Source organism: Polypterus senegalus, chromosome 10 (assembly GCF_016835505.1).
Source record: "Polypterus senegalus isolate Bchr_013 chromosome 10, ASM1683550v1, whole genome shotgun sequence".
NCBI lineage: Eukaryota > Metazoa > Chordata > Cladistia > Polypteriformes > Polypteridae > Polypterus > Polypterus senegalus.
Window position 1 is genome coordinate 164,753,011 of NC_053163.1, and position 15,614 is coordinate 164,768,624.

Sequence of the window (15,614 nt, forward strand, 5' to 3'; positions counted from 1 at the left end):
GCGTCGGGTCAGCTGCTGCCAGGTTAGGCTCCAGCAACCCTCAATGTGGATCGAATGTTACGCTGCAGCGGCTAGGGTGGGATGCCATCCTGCACCCAGAGCTGTCAGCGTTAGGCACAGAAAACCGTAGCTGGGTAAGAGGGGTAAGCGGGTCTTTCATAAGAAGTCATTTAGGAGATAGGCGCTGTATAAACCTTAAACGCGTGCCTTAGACTGGTCTTCTTGTGAAAGAGCCATCTGTGCCAACAGCACTGGGCACAAGGTGCACTCCACTCCCCTACCCTGTTGACTCAATTTACAGCATCCCTTTTATTAGAATTTAGGGTTGTGATGGACGGGCATCCCAGCCAGGAGGGTAAACCAATATACAGGAAGGCCAGAGGGAGCCATGTGCTCCGTGGTATCATTCGGCTGGTGGAGTTCCCAATCTGGGCACCTGCAGGGTTGCACAGGAGTTGTAGTTCCAACTGGCAGATCTGCTGCGGTCCTTGGGTGTCACCCCTGTCATCTGGAGGTGCCCTTTGACCGGGCCACAGTGCTGACATGCCAGAAGTGCTTCTGGGTCCTCAGCCCGGCAATTTGGAGTTGGCACTGGCATTTTTATGCCAGTGTGGTTCACCTGTCTTAAAGGTGCTGATCCCTAATAAAGGAGTCTTTTTGGACCAGCACTTGGTGTGTGGTCAGTTGTGTTTCATGGCGCCCCCTACAGTCCGCAAGGTTTTAGATGGCATCAAACTGCACAAAGCTTGTCATGGAAGGACGCACAGTGGGCTTAACGTGAAAGTTGCTTTGGGATTACGCTCCTCCCGTAAGGCGCTACATGAAGTGCAAACTGATTCAAGCAGAAAATAGAAATCAAGACTCTGAAAGCCCCCAACCAAGCCCACCCTTTGATATTTTGCCTGTGGCCACATGGCAGGTCCAGCACACCATCAGCTCTTCATTTCCTGGTCCTGCTGCTCCTTGGGGACCATTAGAGGGTCCGTTTATTTTTCCTTCCTTTAAGTGTCTGCATGTCTGCTAAACTTCATTCAAGTCACACGAGGACTGAGAAGCGGGGCGGCTGCTTTTAAACGACCTCAGCAGGTACCGAGAAAAATTCCATCCGAAAACTTGGGCAAATAAACATTCCCACTCTGGATCAAGGAGGAAAAGGAAAGGCAAAAGAAAATAAGCCTTGGGGTGGTGGGTGCATGATGGGTACTTACGTTTCTGCGCGGGAAGGTGGTGAGGAGCTTGAACTCTTCGCGCGGGTATCCTTTGGACGCCACAAAGTCGAAGAGGACTTGTAGTTTGCAGCTGCCCAGAAAGCGGCGCTCCAGGAACTCCCCGCTGGGCGTCCGGATGCGCAGCTTGCTGATTGGCTCGGCAATCTCCTCTTCCGGCTCTGGGGGAAGGGCTTGTTCGAGGGACAGACGGATAGCCTGAAGGGGGGGAAATCACAAAGGACCACGATCAGGGAGGAGAGGCGCTATATATAAAATAAAATGACAGGCTCAGCCGTTATATAGCATCTTACATCAATATATACAAAACGAAAAATAGACAATAAACTCCAGTCATCTGAAGGTGAACAACATACTGTATGATGTTAGCCGTTATATAGTGCCTTTATATAAAAGACAATCAACTACAGTGATCTGGGACCAATTACAGAAAGTCACCCATTATTTAAAGAATGACAATAAACTACAACGACATGAGGTTAGCCATTATATAGTGTCTTACCCCTGCATATAAAATACAGTAAACGACAGCCATCTGAGGTGAACCAGAGGAAGTAACGTATGTACGAGTATTATATAGTGTCTGATACCAATACAAAAAGTGGGGTGAACTACAGTAAGCAGTTTATTATATAGCGTCTTACACCTAAATGTGAAAAAGACAGAAAAGTAAAGCCATCTGAGGTGAACTTGAGGAGGTGACGTATTATATAGTGTCTTACATCAATACAAAAAGAAGACTACAGCCATTTGAGGTGAACAGCCATTATATAGCATCTTACACCTAAAGAAAAAGAAGATAGTAGACTCTGGGGTGAACTGCAGTAAGGCACCGATGATATAGTGTCTAACATCTATATATACAAAAAGTCAATAACATCTGTGGTTAACCAAAGGAGGTGACGTATGATATAGCGCCTTACATCAATACAAAAAGAAGACAACAGACTACAGCCATGGGGTGAACAGCCATTATCTAGCATCCGACAGAAAAAAGAAGACTATAATAGACTTGAGTTTTCTTATACCCTGACACAAGGAGGGTAAGAGCTGGCAGCTCAAACCTGCCACGCTGCGGGTGTTGCCAGCTAATAGGCATTAAGGAGATCTAGAAGCCCATCGCCAAGTTTCCCACCATCGCCACAAGTGAGCCCGGCTTCATCTCCTAAACGCGGCTAAAAATAACGAGCGCCTGGCGCCGGTGGGCCGCCTGCTCTCCTCCCAGCAGGCCACTCTGCTCTTTTGCTGTTTCAAGCCCCTACCTGTTTGTTGTATTTTGACAGTGGCGGGCATATGGTGCTGCAACAGGTGGCGGCCTTATTTACCAACCTAATGCAATTATAATTCATAAAAATACACAACAGTAGCTCATTAGCGTGCGCGACCTTTGTGTGCCAGGCCCAGGGGTGCGCTGGTGCCTATTCTCCCAAGCGATCGAGTGTGGATCCTCCCCAGCATGGGCGGCCGCTTAACAACGAAGCCGCACGCTGCCACTGTCGCGCTACACAAAAGCTCATTGAAGGCACAAGAAAAAGAATAAAAGGAAAACTCAGGCATCGGGCACACACCTGAAAGCCTGAATGGGCCGGCACAGGCCACACTCGCCGCTGGCTCGCTGACCGAGTCACCCTGCCCGCATGCGGCCATGTCGGTAAACAGCCATTGTCAGGCTCGGCCTTTTGTCGAGGGCTGCGCAAACATCTTGGGTTGCAAGGCCTCGCCATTTATTTATTTATTTCTTGCTGGGCACCTTTTGTTGTGCACATTGTGTTGGGCTAAATGACCGGCTTGGCATAAAGGTGTCTTTCAATGGGCCCGGGCAGGTGGGAGGGCACTCGAAGCTCTTTACCCTCCCTCACACACACACAGTGAAATACAATCACTGAAAGTGCAGCAGCGCCCGTCCTGGCTGCACCTGTGTGAGCGACACGGCACCCGTCACCAGCTCAAATGGCTCCGTGAGGACTGCGCGAGAGCTGTTGTGATATCTGGGAAACGGAATTTTGCCAAAATTGTTTTCAAAGAACCCCTCGGGTCACCAACTGACTTTCTACCTTTTATACCCCACCAGTCGGTCCCACTTGTAATGTTTGGTACTGCAGTCCATAAAATGGTCTAAGCAACGTACCTGGGATGACTACTTGAGGTGGCACGTAACACCAAAAATCACCATCATATATTAATTAAAAGTCCTGACCGCTTCTGTGTTTGTATAACATTTGTAGACTGTGTAATGCATGGTACACGTAGACTGGCATCCCGACTGGGATTAAGCAGGGATCTTTACCTGCCTGGGGTGGGGGCAGTGCAATTTAAGGACTGGGGGGGAGATGAGCACTGGTAAATATTTTCTTCTCCAATATGCTAGGTGGCAGCCATCTTGGGTTAGGATTCCCACAAGGACACCTGCAGGGCATGCTGGGAGCTGTAGTCCCGTGAGGGCGCCCAGGTTAAGATGATGGGATTCATAATCCCTACTTTGTGGGACTTCCGATTAACCCTGAAGTACTTCCACTGGTAGTAGTACCACCTGGTCCAAGATACAAGAGAGACCACTGACCTCATCCAGACGAGTCAGAGTTGGGTGGATGAGGACGAAACTCACCGAGGAGGAGTGAAAGAGAGCAGAAGAGTTGGTTTATGCCGCTTTGTACAAATGTATCTGTGTTATTATACCGGGATTGGTGTTTGTGAGCCTCTGGCTGGGGGTTGAGGTGCTACAATGCCCCCTGGTGGTTAAAAGTGAAATGCATCCACAAGGAACTGGGCATGCTGGCTTGCCTCTTATCCATCAAAACTAAGGCTTTGTTACTCAAATGTACTCGAGGGCCGGAATTCACTTCACCATCTTGAAACCACAGCTTCTTCCTCAACTCACTGACTCACAAACATGGACGAAAACGCCTGTCGTGTTTATTCTCGTAAGCCTAACGAGCCACACTGACGGCCTCTCAGTTCTTCTTCCATTCACATCTAATTAAGCGACTTTTTGCTTTCCTCGCTGACATTTATGGCTCCAGAGATCATTTAACAGAGAGGCTTGAGGAAGCCGCAAAAGTGACGACATGAGGATTTCCCAGCATGCACAGCTTTACGGGTGTTTCCATCTCCGGGTCAATTTGAAGGAATCTGCAATCGAGATCTCTCAAAATGTGTCGCAGTTTTAGGATGGAAGGGAGGAGGAGGAGGTTGGGAGCAGGCACTGCTACACCGTGTTGCCGCACTCACCACACGACGGACCACCCGGATTGGGACCCGAGTGCAGCAGGTGTCACCTCAGCACCACACTGGGACAATGGCTGGAGTGCACCAATCCCCAAGTTTTCCCTGCTAATGGGAGGTCCGTCTTGCAAGGTTTAAAATACGGATTCTACATTTCTAATTGTTGGTAGCAAACACTCAAAAACCCGAATATCAACTTTCAACAAAGCTGGCATCCCCTTTGAAAGTGGCGACATCAAATTTAAAAAACAAATGACAGCGGCCCTTGGAGTTTCCATCTTTGAAGCAGGGGGATTAAAGGCCGAGGCGACTTTCTGTTCTGAACGTGGACGGACATGGCAGCGCCGGACCCCCTGTAATGAAGCACTGCATTTGCCCTCTCTGAGGTGGTGACGTTTTCTGATCGATAACTCCTATGAAGACATGGGCAACCATGATACTCAAGACAATTTGCCCAATAAACACATTTCTTTGTTCCCTGCTTTAGCGGAATCGGAACTTATTTTTGGAATTGGGAGATTTTGTGGGTGGTGCTTGCAGCTGCCGTAAGCCACACCCTCACAAACGGTGACGCCAGGGGTCAGGGGTTTTAGGGTGGTGAAGGTTGCAATATAAGCTGCACCTGTCAATTGGAAAGTTGGCACACTTTTTGTGGCGCATGGGAAGAGGTACACGTCACCAAATGCCCTGCGCCCGAAAAGACAACAAGAGAGAAATGATGGATGGCAGCAGGTATCCATGTCACGTAGCCACACATCGCAGTAATGAGCGAGTCAGTGTCCTTGTGAATCCAACGTGAGCAGGTGGCTAAATAAACGGGGCACAAACTGTACCATTTAAAATAAAGGGGACCAACGTGAGCTGTGCGGTTTAAATGTGCCAACAGCAAAGCGTCGGGGCGGGCAGCTCATAAGCTATGCGCCTCACATGACTCCATTTTGCACGTTCTGTTTGCTCTGTTCTCCCTTAGGGGGGCTTAAGAAACCTCTGAATGGAGTCACCAGGACGGCTATTGTCAAGAGTTACACAGGTATGGAGGCGTCACACAAAGGGGCCTTGAAATGGGATTGTTGTGCCAGCGCAAGTACTGAGGAACGCCTCCCCACCAGCCCCTGCCACCCCCTTGACTTAGCACGCTTCAGTGCCTCTAAATATAACAAAAAGGTCCAAGACAAACAAACAAACAAAAGGAAAAAAAGTAAAATAACTGTTACAATTCACGGGGGGCCAAAGGTCACACATCAGCCGGGATTCTAAAGGTGGCTAAAGGCACTACAATAAAATGATGCCTACTCTAAAATAATACTTCACACATGGTGGCACAACAGTGAATGAGTTAGCACAGCTCAGGAATCGCCGCCCGTGTGGCATCAGCACATTCTCCCCGTGCCCGACACACCAAGACAGGTAAGTGAGGAGGAGGGCGGACTGGCACCCCCCAGAGCTGCTCCAATTCACGCACCTGATACTGTCAGGAACCTAAACTGCATGTGTTCTAAGCAGTGGACTCAGAAGGCATTCAGACCCCTCCACTGCCGGCCCACTTTACCGTGTCGTAGATTTCATTTTAAATGGACGCGTTTGCCAGTCTTGAGTTATCAATCTATGGTCAACGTTTACAGAAAGGTTTACAAACTTAATAGAAGAGCCTTTGTTGTGGCACACTGAAATGTGCTCTGGTGCCGCCTTGATAGCTTTACTTCTCCTTGAGATGTTTCTAGAATGTGATTGGGGTCCACCTGTGGCATACTGAATTGACTGGACATCATTTAGAAAGGTGGACCTGTGGATGGAAGGTCCCACAAGTCACACTGCACATCAGGACAGAAACCAAGCCATGAAGATCAAGTGACTCTATGCAGACCCCCACAATCAGGGATCAAACACTTCTAAAGCTTCTCAGGACCACCGTGGTCTTAATGGATTGTGAAATCAATGAAGTTCGGGAACCACCAGGACTCTCCTTAGAATCGACCGTCCGGCCAAAATGAGGCGAGATGGGCCTTAGGTGGGAAGGTGACCAAGAACTCTGTGGTCGACCTGACAGAGATAGATGAGCCTGTCAGAAGGATCAACATCTCATCAACATCTCATCAGGTGCTCACATGGAAGGCATACAAAGGAAAGACCCTCTGGTCTGACCAGACACAAACTCAACTCTTTGGGCAGAACTCCAAGCACCGTGTCTGCTCATCACCTGCCTAACCATGGCACAGCAGTGTAGGGACAGGGAGACCGGTCAGAATGGACTGAGGTCCTGGAAGAAGACCCGCTCCAGAGTGCACACGCCACCTCAATGACCCGCAGCATACAGCCAGGGCAGTGCTGAAGTGGCTTTGGGACGAGTCTCAGAGTGGCCTTCAGGGGCCCAGACTTAAACCCCATAGGACAGGAGTGGAGAGACCTGAAGACGGTATTTCAAGGACGCCAATCTAATAGAGCCAAGAAGAATGGCATCAACTGGCCAAATCCAGGAGCGCAAAGCTTGTGAAGACCAAACCGAGAAGACTTAAAAGATGTAACTGCTGCCAAAGGGACTCCTCCAAAGTGCTGAATTACACGTTTGAATATTTCAATGAACAAGAGAGTTAAAATGTTGACAGGTGATACATGAAACATGTTGCTACTGTGGCATTATGGGTATGGCGAGTGTAGATTGATGGGCAAAAATGGCAAATCTACCAATGTGACTTGATATTTACAACACCATAAAGTATGCAGAAAGTGAAGGGGGTCTGCGTACTTTCTGAGTAATCCACTTATATATAATCTTGTACATATAAGTAAACCAGCTTAATCCGGTTCATGGTCATGGCAATGTCAAGTGCATAGAATGAGCTCTGTAGGGGGCGCCAGTCCACCGTACGACACACACTGTGCTAAGGCTGCGCTGCCATTTATCCAGACTTGTACGTCTTCAAGCCAGCGCGGGTAGAACATGAACATTTCGCACAGGTGGCACCTGGAGTTGGAGTGTGTGGACTGATGGCCAAAAAAGTAACCGTATATCCGTTTACACCACAAAAAGTGAAGGGGGGCTCAATACTTTCCGGACACTCTTTAATGTGGGTGGTCTCTCTTTTTCTTGTATGTTCTGTTGGAGACTTGCAAGTAACAGTTTCATTGTATTAAAGGTAGAGGAGAATAAACTCAAACAAAGCCTTCCAACGAGGGTCTCCCTGTTATTAAAATGTAACGTGAACTGACCCCCCCGGCCCCCTTTACTGGGCAGACGACAGAAGTGCAAAGTGTGGCAGCACGAGGTGCTGGAATCGAAACGTCCGTCTGCAGCTCACCTCTCGCTCTTCTTCTTGCTCTTTGCGGATCTGTTCCTGGCGCACCTGCTCCGCCATTTCTCTCTCCTGAGCTTCTCTCTGCCAAGCCAAAAGAAACACAAAGAGTTTTAAAGAAACCCGGGCACAAACGGGCACTTTAGGTAAACCAACATAGCACATGCAGATTTCAAACACTTCGTGGCTAAAAGTAGAGTGGTCTCTGCCATTTCACTCACTCTCCACTGCCCTATGGGCACACGCTGGCAGCAGAGTGGGTCATGCTGAAAAGCTCAGCGTGGCACTGCCAAAGGATGCCAACCTTCCAACAAGCCAGTTTGTCCAGTTCCCACCCTGCTTCAGGTGGCCTTGTCAACTCTAAAAGCTGTACTGTGAAGTACGCGACCCACGTTTTAAGGAGGACCCCATGCTATTTCAGCCCGACCAAGTGAGGTCCATGCAGAAATGGTGCGGAAGAAGCTGATGAAACGATGAGTGTGAGCATTCAGTGGCCAGCCACACATAAAAACCAGTGATGACCATCAGAATAACTGGTAATAATCATCAACGTCAGCCATCACTGACCTTGGCTCGGTCCGCTTCCAGAGACAGGCGGTAGGCTTCATCCTGCTCTCGCTTGACCATCTCCCGGGCCTCACGCTCATCCTGCGGAGACAAAGAGAACAGAAAGAAAGATGATATAGCGCCTTTCATCACGCAATGTGCTTTAAAGGGTCATTTAAATTACAAAGGAGGAGTTTGACAATGAAAAGCACTTGCAGGTCATATAGTGCCTTTCACTGTGCTAAGCCATTTAAAGGCTGATTCACATTTCAAAGACAGAGTGGGCCACCCGCCATTCCAACAAAAGGGACAGACAGGTATCCACACAAGATGGCGAGCTGTGGCATAAGTGTGTTTTTTTTGTGCCACTGTCACATAATATTAGGGGACACTAGAAAGTGGGGCTCAAACTGCTGCCTACCTGCCTGACTTTTAAATAAATTGTAAACCCACGTGTGTGCCATGACTCAGGTCAGCAGCTGGTCAAACTGGCACAACTGAATATCGAGAATGGCCCATTCAACCCAACACACTCATCATCCTCCTTCTTGGCTGAGATTGTCCAGTCCAGATGTCATGGTGCCCACAGTCCTCCTGTCCACCACACTACCTTGTGTTCCTGTGGTTCAAATGTGCCATTCCTTGAACATTACGTTTCACTGCCTGTCAGATCACCTGACTGGCACAGCTTGAGCGTGGCTGCCATCTTCTGCTTTTGTTCATTTGTCAGCTCTCTGTGACTTGTGTGCCACCTGAACACAACTGGCACTGATGTAGAGAGAAGGTAGAAAAGACAGGCCACCAGCGGCAAGACCCCTGAAAGTGACTGGCAGCTAGAGGTGCAGAAGTCTGCCATGAGTGGTCTGCCATAAGTGTGCCCATCTTCATTGGCTCAGTGGCCTGGCAGCTACTGATGGAGGGCTCAGGTTCCAGTTGTTTTTGTGTCAAGTGCGTCACGACTCTTACGAGTGTTTGTTCTCTTGATAGAAAAGATAAAAGGTAAACCAATAAAAGGGGCAAACGAAAGTCTACAATACACCAAACAAGAGTTCAGCCAGACAATAGAAAATCCAACAGGTGAGCACAATCAGCCCATACATCAGCTGGGATGGCGGCCAGCAGTCCTTTCAAAGGAAATCCACAAAGGAATCCAAGCCGAGCTCCATTACACTAAAACTCCAAGCGAGAGGAGGAGGACGGGGAATCCTTTTATTCCAGCAGGTCCTGTTTGCACAAAGCTTCCCAGCTGCAGTCCACATCGGCCGCCGGACTGAAAGGACAGCAACGTCAAAGACCCACTGGCGGTCCAGCAGAAGTTGGGCCATTGTGCACTCGGGGTCCCCCGTTTGTTTTTGATTAAAGCCCACTTGAAAAGCAGCCTGGGATGGAACGTTGCAGGGGCACAGGAAGTGGCAACGCTAAAAACAAGCTAAAGGCTGGCATGAAAAAAAAACCAAGGAGGACGAGTGAGTTAGAAGGGACCACTTGGGCACAGGGGTAAGCAGGACTGGCAAAGAACTGCAAAAGAGCAGTAAGGACAGGGAATGGCAGACAGGAGAGAAACACAAACGTCAGCAAGACGAAAAATTCAGCAATGGCCAAAAACACAGGTGCACACCTCATCCTGGCACTGGGCGCGTGGCTGACGGCAGCCTGCAAATGGCTTTTTTCCCCATCTGATACTGAATTTGGAAGGCAGATGGACTGGCAACATAAATAATCTTAAAGGAACGCTCCACCCAAAAGTGATCCCGTTCACCACTGTTACTATTCCTGCCTGACGCGGGTCAAAATCAAACTAATCAACACAGACCTCAGCGTTAACTTCTCCAGTGCACCATGCAATGCACAGCGCTCTGTTATACACCATTTGGGATGGGACACAAACCAACAGTGCTCACGTTTGTGATGCGCCATCTGTTGGAATGACAGATGCAATGCACAGGTCTCTGCTATATGCCATTTGGAATGAAAAATGAAATGCATTTTAGCACTACAAATGTTTGTGATGTGCCACTTGTTGGAATGACGTGCAATGGATAGGCCTTGACTATATGCAACAATGTTTAAGCTTCTGATGCACCCTCTATTGGAATGACAAATGAAATGCATTTTATTACCACAAACGTTCGTGATGTGCCATCTGTTGGAATGCAAAATGCAATGCACAGGTCTCTGTTATATGCCATTTTGAATGACAAATTGAATGGAAAATGCAATTCATTTTGTTACTACAAATGTTTGTGATGCACCACCTGTTGGAATGACAGATGTAATGCTTTTTTTTTTAAAAAAAAACTACAAATGCTTCTGATGTGCCATTTGTTGGAATGACAAGTGCAATTCATATGCCTCTATTATATGCCTTTTGGTGTTGGATTTGTAAAAACAATGTTAAACTTTCTGATGCACCCTCTACTGGAATGACAAATTAAATGTATTTTATTACTACCAATGTTTGTGATGTGCCATCTGTTGGAATGACATGCACACTGCAGAGGTCTCTGTTACATGCTATTGTGTACTGGATTTTTGAAAGCAGTGATAATATTTCTGATGTGCCCTCAATTGGAATTACACAGACAGACACTTAAGACTTCAATTATGGGGGATTTCTCTTCTTTAATCTTTTCCAGGGGCTTCACTGAAGAGTCAAAGCCGGGTTAAGGATGTGAGCAGGAGCCTAACACATACTGTACAAGCAGGCAGCCAAACCTGTTAAAGCCCCATCACCAGGCGCTGGAACTGCAGGGTGAACCTTAAGGGTCTCGAAACCACAACCACCTCCACATCTCTCACCTCGCAGCCTGGGAATGAGCGACGGATAACCAGAGTATCCCAAACCCCCCAGTGCCGGCTCTAGGCATTACAAACCATCAAATTGAACCCAATGGATTTGCTCCTCATGACAACACAGAGTGTTTCAAAAGCACAAAAAGTCCCAGTGTCCTTTAATGCCAGTAAAGCCCACATGTGAAAAAGGTGGAAAAAAGGAAACTGTGAATCGCAAGGTGCCAGCTGGCCACGCCCGAGTAAAAAGAAAAGAAAAAAAAAAAAGTGATAATTAGGGTGCGCCAATGGCCTCCCAACGACGGAAAACTGCACCACCAGGGATCTCACACACACACAGGACTGTAGCATGTGGCAAAGTCAAAAGTTACTAATTGAGAAATCGGCACAGGCTGGGACTGGCACCCTGGAGGTAGAAGGTGTGCCTCGCTATCTTCATGAGGGTTGCATCAGCCAGTACTTCCACTCTTTACTGTTTCACTTACTTTGAAACCAAATGGCTTTTTAAGTTTCATCACCCAGTAACTGTTTGAAGTGTAACACGTGGGGCACACAGGGGAGAAGACAAAAGCTGGTGCCCGGGCACTGACTCGGGGGAACTGAAACCGGTGAGCGCCGCTTCCTGCTCAACATAAAAGAGAATGGCGTTCATATTCACACATTATTAAGGGAGAGCACAATAAAATATATAAAGTGTACAATAATGACAGCACTGGCTCAGCGGAGGAGCCAAACTGCCCCCAAACAGAACACGTAAAGGCCACCAAGTCACCAGAAGTGAAGGAAAGACGATAAGGAAACAGCTTTGTGGTACGGCAACTTATACATGGATTTCATTTCAAGGACAATTGGATGGATAGACGGACAGACAGATAAGAAAGGCACCATGATAAGTAGACAGACAGATGGACTAACCGACAGATTGATATTCATTTGTACCAAAGGGAAATTTAAAATATTGAAATACTACGATGGCAACAGCCCCCTTAAATAGAAATACCAGAGTCGCAAAGGCAAACTAAGAGCGCAGCGTCAGCGAGGTGGACGCTATAAAGGAGTATGGCCATCGGCCCCCTGCAGCGGTTAATGACGCACGTCTTCTGAATAATTCATTGTCCAGAAATCCTCGATGATGGTGAGCCAGAGAGACGATGAGCGACTCCCAGTTTTGTCTCGATTCCCCACCTCTGCCAGCGGGTCCAGAGGGCTTCCCAGAACTGAGCCCGTCTTCTTAGTCAGCTTATTGACTCGGTGGGCCACTCTTGAACCACAGGGTTTAAAGGGCATGGAAAGAATGTCTCTTGAGGTGACAGTCTGCTCTGCCTTTTACCCCCCATCCAAATCTCCCTGGCCCCCCACCCCAACCTCTTTGAATTTAGTATTTTCTTTGTTATTTTTGTGCATACTGTGCGATTGTTTAGCATTTTGTTTCGGTACATTTGCTTGTTAATTTATCTAGCTATTCACCCAGTTGTAATAGTGCAAATGAATTGCTGTGAGCACAACAAAACCAGATGACGATGCTGTGATCAGGACAAGCAAAAGTCAGAATGCCAAAGGAAACAAAGGAACCAGAAACCGAAGGAGGAAGATGGGGTCGAAAATCAAATGGCGTAAAGACATCGTCACCAGGTGACAAATCCAATGTTGGAAAATGAGCTGCCACTAAGAATGACGAAGGGTTTTGTAGCCACCAAGGGATAAAAACTGCCGTCATATTTATAGGACGACTGCGGTCATGTGACCAACCAACCAGACATCACATTAAAGGAACACAGTCTCCCAAGATCAGACGGTCGGCTCTGCCCTTTTTATCTTCAGTTCCCATGCAGCCTGTCACTGACGTGGACCCCCAAGTACTGGTGGCAATGCATCACCTCCACTCCCACTCCCCGGCGTAAAGGGGTCTTCATGTTAGATTACTCCCCACATATTTGTTGTTCCCATTTAGGTCACTGGCTCGTCTTAACATTACTTCAATGTATTCTGTGCTTTGTAGGCGACATCTCTGGTTATGACCCATGTGATCTGTGGGTGGGGCCACCATGCCAATTACCACCAGGAACCTCCCTCCGCCCTATCAATCCCACAGTTCCAGTTGTGAACGTGTTGTGGTGTTCATGTGCTTTTCTGGATTTTTGAACCTTTTCTTCCATTGTTGGCTGCTGGGTTGTGTATTGCGACTTTAGCCGGTGATTTTGATGCCGTCATTCCCCCAGAGCTGGTAAAGGAAGTGCTTTTGCAACTTTTAAGTGCTTTGAAACTCCTACTTTATGACACTTTGATGCAGTGAATAATAATAAAAAAAAAAAACATCAATAAATACTTCATTTCAGTTGGCGGAGTTGCCGACATTTCCTTTTCACCTTCATTCAATGACTACCGCCAGCAGGTCCAGGGGGCATCCCGTGACAGCTTCCGTCTTCTTCATGCGCTTGTTCATTTGGTGGGCCTCCCTTGACATGACGTCACCCAGTCAGCACAGCCCACTGGCTATCGCAGAGCTGTAGGCCACGCAAAAGTTGTCACTACCCACGTGGAAGGATCGGTGGTCTCCAGTGATAAGTTTGTCTGATTGGGTGGGTTTCCTTAAACTTCAACCCTTCAACTTTCACGGGGATTGCGCTCCTAAGAAATGATGTGAAAGCTGGAGATGTGAATGCACTGAAGTAACGTGAAATAGGGGATGAGGGTCCTGCGAAAGCAGTAATCTCTCAATAGAGGTTGTACAAAATACACTTTTCCTCATTGGACTCTTGATACCAAAACGTTATTTGGACAACACACACTTTTCAGAATGCAGTAACCACGAAATAACCCGTAAAACGCAGTACAAAAAAAAATACAATTCGTTTTTTTTTTCCCTGCTAGTCAATCCCAAGAATTCTGCAAAACTTAAGTCGCTGCCATGGGAAGGTGTCAAGACTGGTGCGGTGGCGCCATCACCTCCAATCCTCGCCCTGTCTCTGCCCGTGAACTTTACTTCGAATTCCAGTTAGAAGCATTCGGATGCGACGGTTTGAAGTTCACGTGTGTTTTGTGAATCGGTTTTGACGCGCGATCCCCTTGTTGGTTTACTAATCGATGCCAGCTCTGTTTTCTACCGTTGAATGCCCTCTCCCATGTTGGTGACCCCGAGCCGCAAGACTCCCATGCCAGATCTCCACATCCTTTCACTCGCCGGCATTTCAGTTACCTCCACGGCAGTTCAACCTGCAGCTCCTGGCTTTGTGGGGGGGACTCCCTAACCGGTGAACTAAGATTCAGGTGTGTTGATGTTTCACCCGCCATGACAGCCATGTGAGGGGACAAGCACTACGGCACAAATGAATGAGACTGAAAGCCCAAAGTGGATGACTGCCCTGCTTAACGCTGGTTGTTCACACAGACGATTGATCTCCCTCTGCTTGGGATTTTGCTCAGGTCTCTGGACTCTTGTCACAGACTCGGAATTTTTTTCCTCCCTACTAATGAGTCTTAAAAATGCACCGTCAACATTTTGGGTTTTCCGCGAGTCACGTCATACCAAGAGATTTCTTCCAGGCTTGTGCGGCACAAACAGACTCCTCTGCTCATTACCACCATCAGGAGGATTAATTAGGAGGCTAAATTAAAAAATCCAGGATACACAATTAATGTGATTAGTGGAAAACTAAAGATTAATTAGACAAAAAAAGACAACAAATAAAATACACTGCAAGGCACCTAACGACTAGAATTGAAATATCCTAATTCCAGAGGATATCCAGATATAGTTACACTGTCCTTGGACTTTACTGCATGCCACTTCAGTGATGCGTGATGCTGCTCCCACATCCAAAGTCACTTCAGGCCAGCAGCTCCCTGGGGGGGCTGGGTGTGTGTGTGTGTGTGGGGGGGGGAGTGGGTTGGAGTCCCCCACTCTACTGCCATTCATTTCTGCCCCATCCCAAATGACATTGTTGAGCCCACCACATCAGAGTGGACGTCACACTGGCCCCAGACTGTGTTTCAGTCGCGCACAGGTGGGTTCCAAGGACAGTTTGGGATAAACAGTTGATTGGATTAACAAAGAGTCCTAACTAAGGAATCAATGACGGCGAGAGAACCCAGAGGCGGCATCATACCGCATGACATTTCCGTCAATTTTCTGTCACAGCCGTCGTTTCCATAACCTCAAGCGTTCTGGACAGTTGCGGTGCGCCTTTGGGTGCAGGTGGCCTCCCCCCAAGAATGTCTCCCACACATCTCACATAATGTACACTCTTAGACTAGATGCCAGTATGGTTACAACCCAGCATCGCACTGCCACCAAACTGCATGGCGTTTACATAACATGGCGGATGGGTCTCGTTCACCGAGAAAGCGTTGAGAATCCACACGTCTGAAAACGGCCACTTCAGATCAGGTGTTCTGATAGCATAACGTGGCGACCTGACTAAGATGCTGTGTTTGGGGTCACACTAGTGGGGGCCATCATTCCTCAGCCCCCTCAGTTAGAAGGCATTTTTAGGGCAGATTTCAAAATCCTCCTTTTAACATATAAAGCCTTAAATGGCCG

General features: G+C 47.9%; 1 protein-coding gene across 1 annotated transcript in view; it reads right to left on the reverse strand.

Moving 5' to 3' along the window:
- Positions 1-15,614, reverse strand: part of faf1 (Fas (TNFRSF6) associated factor 1) — a 218,093-nt gene that overhangs the window by 17,969 nt on the left and 184,510 nt on the right. The window contains exons 16-18 of the mRNA XM_039767268.1: positions 8,306-8,386; positions 7,745-7,822; positions 1,209-1,424 (exon numbers count right to left, since the gene is read on the reverse strand). Of these exons, the coding sequence (XP_039623202.1) occupies positions 1,209-1,424; positions 7,745-7,822; positions 8,306-8,386 (375 nt within the window). The remainder of the gene's footprint in view (positions 1-1,208; positions 1,425-7,744; positions 7,823-8,305; positions 8,387-15,614) is intronic.